This window comes from Eucyclogobius newberryi, unplaced genomic scaffold, assembly GCF_026437365.1.
Source record: "Eucyclogobius newberryi isolate DKJ021-1_F unplaced genomic scaffold, fEucNew1.0.hap1 SCAF_13, whole genome shotgun sequence".
In the NCBI taxonomy this organism is placed as follows: Eukaryota; Metazoa; Chordata; class Actinopteri; order Gobiiformes; family Gobiidae; genus Eucyclogobius; species Eucyclogobius newberryi.
Genome location: NW_027315757.1, coordinates 4,512,566 through 4,520,777, shown reverse-complemented (window position 1 = coordinate 4,520,777; position 8,212 = coordinate 4,512,566). Strand labels below are relative to the sequence as shown.

The following is an 8,212-nucleotide window of genomic DNA, read 5'->3' as shown; positions in this document are numbered from 1 at the left end:
AGACCCAGGTTAGGACCCCGAGTCAGACCCAACTTAGGACCCCGAGTCAGACCCAACTTAGGACCCCGAGTCAGACCCAACTTAGGACCCCGAGTCAGACCCGAGTTAGACCCGAGTTAGACCCGAGTTAGACCCGAGTTAGACCCGAGTTAGACCCGAGTTAGACCATGTAAACTCACGTGTGCGTTCCTTGTTCCAGGCGTGCACGGACAGCGGCTCCAGACCAAAAGTGTAGAGTGACATGTCGAGGCGGAGCTGGAATGTGCTGCACACACAGAGCAGACCTGTTCAGACGACACACCTCCAAAACACAGCTCACATCTGCACCAAGAAACCTCAGAGAGCTTCAGATCAGGACTCAGTTCACCTTGTACATTCTTATCACATCCAGAATAATTTTTAAAATCTGTTTATAGAGGTCTAAACTACAGGCTTTGCAAGTTATACATACACATCAATTAGATGACTAAAAGAAGGTGTGGCACTGGCTAAAGCTCTCACACCTTTTAGACCATGTACAGTGGCCTGTAAAAAAAAGGGTTACTTTTGTCACATCACAACCACAAACTTAAATAAATTGTTTTAGCATTTTTCAGCGTACAGTGTATTTATTTGCAAAAAGGAAGATTAAACTCTTAATTCACAAATCTCAAGAAATGGAAAGAACTTGATAGATACAAGCATACGTTCTCCTAATTACTAATGAGTCCACTAATAAAAAATGTGGTCAACCAAGACCCAATCGAGAAGATAATTGACTTAACTACCGCACCAGGAAGTGAACCAGGTAACTGTCTGCACCAGGAAGTGAACCAGGTAACTGTCTGTACCAGGAAGTGAACCAGGTAACTGTCTGCACCAGGAAGTGAACCAGGTAACTGTCTGCACCAGGAAGTGAACCAGGTAACTGTCTGTACCAGGAAGTGAACCAGGTAACTGTCTGTACCAGGAAGTGAACTAGGTAACCGTCTGTACCAGGAAGTGAACTAGGTAACCGTCTGTACCAGGAAGTGAACTAGGTAACCGTCTGTACCAGGAAGTGAACCAGGTAACTGTTTGCACCAGGAAGTGAACCAGGTAACTGCACCAGGAAGTGAACCACGTAACCGTCTGTACCAGGAAGTGAACCAGGTAACCGTCTGTACCAGGAAGTGAACCAGGTAACTGTTTGCACCAGGAAGTGAACCAGGTAACTGTTTGCACCATGAAGTGAACCAGATAACTGCACCATGAAGTGAACCAGGTAACCGCACCAGGAAGTGAACCAGGAACTGCACCAGGAAGTGAACCAGGTAACTGCACCAGGAAGTGAACCAGGTAACTGCACCAGGAAGTGAACCAGGTAACTGTCTGTACCAGGAAGTGAACTAGGTAACCGTCTGCCGTCTGTACCAGGAAGTGAACTAGGTAACCGTATGTACCAGGAAGTGAACCAGGTAACCGTCTGTACCAGGAAGTGAACCAGGTAACTGTTTGCACCAGGAAGTGAACCAGGTAACTGCACCAGGAAGTGAACCAGGTAACTGTCTGCACCAGGAAGTGAACCAAGTGTTCCACAAGCACAGCACGTTAAAGAAGACTGACCCTGTACGTCGCCCAAAATGTGTCCCCTGTACGTTCCCCAAGTGTGTACCCTGTATGTCCACAGTATGTCCTGTGTGTCCTCCCACGTTTGTCTCTTCATTGCGTGTGTACGGTGTAATAGTGAAAATGAGTAAAAATTAAAAAAAAAATAGAAGTGAAAATTAGTAATGTATTTTTCCATATGCACAAAGGTGCATTATAATTTCATGCATGATTCATTAACTCCACACTGGAAAGGGTTAAACTATGTGTGTGGCCACAGCTGCCCTAGGGCAGACCACCCTGGGACCACTACTACTACCACACTCACATAAGGGAAGTGGATAAAGTGTCTTACTCAAGGACACAAGAACAGAACTTGGTCCGTGTGAATTTTGAGCTGGTTTGTAGTGTCTCCTGTATGTCCCCCCAGTGTTGTGTCCCCCCTGTGTTGTGTCCCCGTGTGACAGACAGAGGGTGTGTTGTGGGTTACCTGAGTGAGCTGGAGCGTGGAAAGTTGGTGGAGGATTCGTGGACTCTGGGCAGTCTACACGAGTCTGAAGGAGGAGCTCAAGGGACTGGGCTTTTATAGAGGGAGGGGCCCCAGAGAGGCGAGAGGCGGGCCTAGTCCATGGGGCGTGGCCATAGGCGTAACCCAGAGGTCGAACCTCAAAGCAGGAATAAAGTTAACATGTCTATTTGGGACAGACAATATACATAATATTCCCACAGATTCCCACAAGTAGATATTTCTATAACACATGTTAGATATGGGGTAAAGTTACTAGTTACTAGTAACTAGTAACTTTTGTTACTACATGAGTAACAGTAACTTTTGTTACTAGTTACTAACAGTGTAGAGAAGTGAGAACTCCAAACCAACTAAAAGCTAAACAAAACAACAATACGTAGTAAACCAGGTAATAACGCACAGGTAATAAACGTCTCACATAAAATCATGAATTCTTCATGATCTTCTCAACAGCTCCTCTTTCATTTCTGAGTAGGTCCAGACCATGAGGTCCAGACCATGGGACCATAGGGTCCCGGGGGTCCCGGGGGTCCGGACCCTGAGGGTCCAGACATGTCTATGACAGTGGCTCACGTGCTCCATGTTGTGCGTCAGGAAATGGCGCAGGTGAAAAACTCGTTCGGACCCGGAAGCAGGGCAGAGAGAGAGGGACGCACAGGTAAGCACCTGCAGCACCTGCAGCACCTGCTCCGCGGAACATGGCTGTTTTATGAAACAAATATATCTGTGTTGTATAAATCTTCCGCGCGCGTGTGAGCGTCGGTACAGGCGCGCGTGGGAGCGTCGGTACATGTACATTACAGGCGCGCGTGAGGCGTTAAAAGTGCGTTGCTCCGAAACAAAATCAATTGTAATGTTACGCAGCAGAGGCAGTAATGGTCTGATCTGTCTGTCCATAATGGGGGATGGGGCCGTTTACACGCGCACTCACCACCAGGGCCGGCTCTTACACTAGGCCGTATAGGCGGGTGCCTGGGGCGGCACTGCGGGGGGTTATTTTTGTGCTTGGCGGAGTATTTTGCGCCCCCTTCAATGTATCCAAACACTATTTTGGAATCGACAAATAAACTAACGAAAGGAGAAAATCGAAAAATCGAAAGCAGTGTGTTACGTATTCTAGCAAGTCAGGGGCATCACCCCTGGATGGACAGAACAGGCTAGAATATCGAATGCCAACAGCGCTTCGGGGACATTTTTTTAAAAAATAGTTATATATTTGTTTTTGCTTGGCAGAATTATTTTTTTTGGGTGGGGGGGGCACCTGGGGCCGGCCTTGCTCACCACACCAGAGCCTGGTCCAGTGACATGGCCAGATCAAATCTGACCACTAGAATCAGGGCTGACCCGAGGCATTGGGCCCTAAAGAAGATTTTGGTTGTGGCCACATTTAACAAAACTGTTCCGGTGGCGGACCAGAAAGCAACAACTGAGCCTCTAGAGAAGGGAGCCAGTTATTCTTCAGGATTAACATGATTGTTTTTAAAAGATAATCACATGTCATTTATGGTCATATTTTCCACATGATTTGAATAAGTCCTGCCTATGGTTGTGGCCTCAAACAATCTTTTATGCCCCGACTAGAATAATCAGCTAACACAATAATTCGATGGGATCTTTTGGTGTGTGTTTAAGCGCAAGAGAAGGCTTTCAGACCCTAAAGAGCCTCACTGTTATAAATCACTCCACAATTTCACCCAGAAGTCTAACTACACTTACAATCTTAAATGCATAAAACAAGTTTGTGCCACAGATTAGAGTTAAACGCTCCGCTTGTCTCCACCTCTTCATCACAACACAAGCTGATCAATATGACCACTCGAAGCAGCGTCCAGACAGAACCGGCACCGTCATCAACCAAAGTCAACTGTGGAGACACATCACTTTGTTCTTTTGTATTTCTCATCCGGCTGATCTTAGTTTACCACTGCAGAGAGCCCATATAACGCACATCACACTGTTATTACACTGTTACTACACTTCAATTCAATTTGTTTTTGAATTGAATTGAAGTGTAATAGCAGTGTGATGTGTGTAACTTATGTTACACCGTTATTACACTTATGTCACACTGTTATTACAGTTAGAACACACTATTATAGTGCTTAGGTCACACTGTTATTACACTTAGGTCACACTGTTATAGCACTTCAGTGACACTGTTATTACACTTAGGTCACACTGTTATTGCACTTAAGTCACACTGTTTTTGCACTTAGGCCACACAGTTAATAGCGCTTAGGTCACACTGTTATTACACTTAGGTCACACTGTTATTACACTTAGGTCACACTGTTTATAAACACTTAGGTCACTTAGGTCACTAAGGTCATTTCTAGATCATGAAATGACAGAAATCTGATGACACACATCATCATGGAACTGATATTTCAATCATCTTAAAACTCCAAAAATCAGATAAGGATGAGAATTTATGTGAACATAGCCATTGGTAGATTATGTAAAACCAAATCATAATACATTTTCATACATGTAGCCTACATTAGGCCTACTGCTTAGACACATTACTAGGCCTAAGTCAAGACCTGTTTTGATGCTCTTTGAAGCGCAGCAGAGATGGAGCAGAGGAACCTGGAGCAGCAGCTGCAAGAGCAGTTCAACGATGTGCTCACCCGCTTCCAGACCAAACAGTTCTTCCAGTCTGACTGGGACATCGCCTCTTTTGCCATCTTCTTCATCTTTATTGGTGAGTCTGTCCATCTGTGGACACACTCTGGCCCTGTCCTGTCCGCACAGAGTTTTACACATCTCACTGTGTTTCAGGCATGATCCTGCTCCTCTTCATCTTGGTGCTGATCCGCTGCTGTTGCTGTTGCTGCTGTGATGATGACAAGGTAATCTACTGTGAAAACGCTCTTATGGGTCTCTAACGGGTCTGCGACAGGGCTTACGTGTCTGTTGACGGGGCTCACAGGTCTGTGACGGGGCTTACGTGTCTGTGACGGGGCTCACAGGTCTGTGACGGGGCTCACAGGTCTGTGACGGGGCTTACGTGTCTGTGACGGGGCTCACAGGTCTGTGACGGGGCTTACGTGTCTGTGACGGGGCTCACAGGTCTGTGACGGGGCTTACGTGTCTGTGACGGGGCTCACAGGTCTGTGACGGGGCTTACGTGTCTGTGACGGGGCTTACGTGTCTGTGACGGGGCTTATGTGTCTGACGGGGCTCACGGGGCTATTACAGCCTTGTAACAGGTCTGTGTCGGGGCTGTGGGGGCTGTTTCGGGGCTGTTTCGGGGCTGTGGGGTCTTCATGTCTAACATGTTGCATTGTGCTCCTCAGCCGCGGGGGCACAAGGTGGGCATGGAGAACATGGCGCTGGAGCCCTGACTGGAGTCCATCTCTCAAGTCTACACCTGCTGCACATTGATTGTAGTTGTAGTGTAGAGATTTGTTGATTGAATATGGAATACTACAAAACAATGATATATGTTAGATGTCTGCATTCACTAGTGTCTGGAGATGGGCCTCAGGGGCAGTGAAATGCTTCTACAGTCCAACCCACAGACCCCGAGTTTAGCTACTTTGACTCCTGATTGGAGGACCAATAAGATGACGATTTTATTATCTGACAATATTTCATTTTTATTCACGCTTAATAATTTTATTTGTTTATGAAATAAAAAGTTTTTAAAAATTAACTTCTCCTGTGTGCCATTTAAATATATATATATATATATATATATATATATATATATTATATATATATTATATATATATATATTATATATATATATATATATATATATATATTATATATATATATATATATATATATATATATATATATATATATATATATTATATATTATATATTATATATATATATATATATATATATATTATATATATATATATTATATATTATATATATATATATATATATATATATATATATATATATATATATATATATATATATATATATATATATATATATATATATATATATATATATATATATATATATATATATATATATATATATATATATATATATATATATATATATATATATATATATAAAGGGCAGCCCTGGCGGAGTCCAACATGCACTGGGAACAGGTCTGACTTACTGCCGGCAATGCGAACACAGCTCCTGCTCCGGTCATACAGGGACCGGACAGCCCTGAGCAAAGGGCCCCGGACCCCGTACTCCCGGAGCACCCCCCAAAGGACACCCCGAGGGACACGGTCGAAAGCCTTCTCCAGATCCACAAAGCACATGTGGACTGGTTGGGCAAACTCCCATGAACCCTCGAGCACCCGCTGGAGGGTATAGAGCTGGTCCAGTGTTCCCCGACCGGGACGAAAACCACTCTGCTCCTCCTGAATCCGAGGTTCGACTATCGGTCGGATTCTCCTCTCCAGTACCTTGGAATAGACCTTACCCGGGAGGCTGAGGAGTGTGATCCCTCTGTAGTTGGAACACACCCTCCGGTCCCCCTTCTTGAACAGAGGGACCACCACCCCAGTCTGCCAGTCCAGAGGCACGGTCCCCGAACGCCACGCGATGTTGCAGAGACGTGTCAACCAAGACAGTCCTACAACATCCAGATACTTTAGGTACTCAGGGCGGATCTCATCCACCCCCGGAGCCCTGCCACCGAGGAGTTTGCGAACAACCTCAGTGACTTCAGCTTGGGTGATGGATGAGCCAGCCACCGAGTCCCCGGTCTCCACTTCCTCTTCGGAAGACGTGACTGAGGGATTAAGGAGATCCTCAAAGTATTCCTTCCACCGTCCGACGACATCCCCAGTTGAGGTCAGCAGGCCTCCACCCGCACCGTAAACGGTGTTGGTGAGACACTGCTTCCCCCTCCTGAGGCGCCGGACGGTTTGCCAGAATTTCTTTGGTGCCGACCGATAGTCCTCCTCCATGGCCTCCCCGAACTCCTCCCAGGCCCGGGTTTTTGCCTCTGCGACAGCACGAGCCGCGGCTCGCTTGGCCTGCCGATACCCGTCGATGACCTCCGGAGACCTACAAGCCAGAGTGGTCTGATAGGCCTCCTTCTTCAGTCTGACGGCATCCCTTACTTCCGGTGTCCACCACCGGGTTCGGGGGTTGCCGCCACGACAGGCACCGGAGACCTTGCGACCACAGCTCCGAGCAGCCGCATCAACAATGGAGGCGGAGAACATGGTCCACTCGGACTCAATGTCCCCAGCCTCCCCCGGGACATGGGAGAAGCTCTCCCGGAGGTGCGAGTTGAATACCCTACTGACAGAGGGCTCCACTAGACGTTCCCAACAGACCCTCACAATGCGCTTGGGTCTGCCAAGTCTGTCCGGCTTCCTCCTCCGTCAGCGGCCCCGTGGGGTAAGACCCGGCCACCAGGCGCTCGCCATGGAGCACCCATCCCAGGCCTGGCTCCAGGATGGGGCCCCGGTGACGCCGATCCGGGCGACGTAAACGGCCTTGTTCGTGTCGTCGTCATAAGAGGCTTCTGAACCGATCTTTGTCTGACCCGTCACCTAGGACCTGTTTGCCTTGGGAGACCCTACCAGGGGCATGAAGCCCCCGACAACATAGCTCCCGGGATCATTCGGGCACTCAAACCCCTCCACCACGTTAAGGTGTCGGTTCAAGGAGAGGCAGCTGAGACCACACTGCTGCCCACTAAATGCATATATATAATATATTTATATATAATATATTTATATATAATATATATATAATATATATATATATATAAAATATATACATAATATATATATATATATATATAAAATATATATATGTATGTATACATATATATATATATATTATATATATATGCATTTAGTGGGCGGCAGTGCGGTATCAGCTGCTTAAATATTGCAGCTGTGTCACTTAATCCAACTTTCCCCCAGTGTGTGTCAGTGTCTATGTGTGTCTGTTTGTGTCAGTGTGTGTGCGTCTCTGTGTGTCAGTGTCTATGTGTGTCTGTTTGTGTCAGTGTGTCTGTGTCTATGTGTGTCTGTTTGTGTCAGTGTGTGTGCGTCTCTGTGTGTCAGTGTCTATGTGTGTCTGTTTGTGTCAGTGTCTATGTGTGTCTGTTTGTGTCAGTGTGTCTGTGTCTATGTGTGTCTGTTTGTGTCAGTGTGTGTGCGTCTCTGT

General features: G+C 46.2%; 2 protein-coding genes across 3 annotated transcripts in view; one reads left to right on the top strand and one right to left on the bottom strand.

Annotated features, from left to right (window-relative positions):
• The window catches only part of LOC140357844 (actin-related protein 2/3 complex subunit 1A-A), a 17,231-nt gene extending 15,125 nt beyond the window's left edge, over positions 1-2,106 (bottom strand). Inside the window, exons 1-2 of one of the 2 annotated variants that reach the window (XM_072442373.1) lie at positions 2,057-2,106; positions 180-265 (exon numbers count right to left, since the gene is read on the bottom strand). In XM_072442373.1, the coding sequence (XP_072298474.1) occupies positions 180-243 (64 nt within the window). In that variant the 5' untranslated portion in view covers positions 244-265; positions 2,057-2,106. Of the gene's footprint in view, positions 1-179; positions 307-2,056 lie in introns of those variants that run through there. The other variant, XM_072442374.1, reaches the window with a different exon arrangement.
• A 614-nt stretch (positions 2,107-2,720) lies between these two features.
• On the top strand, positions 2,721-5,686 carry smim22 (small integral membrane protein 22). Its single transcript, XM_072442089.1, has 4 exons — positions 2,721-2,753; positions 4,660-4,799; positions 4,877-4,947; positions 5,395-5,686. The coding sequence occupies exons 2-4, from the start codon at positions 4,670-4,672 to the stop codon at positions 5,440-5,442; spliced, it is 249 nt and encodes an 82-aa protein (XP_072298190.1). The 5' UTR covers positions 2,721-2,753; positions 4,660-4,669; the 3' UTR covers positions 5,443-5,686.
• Positions 5,687-8,212: the final 2,526 nt, after the last annotated feature.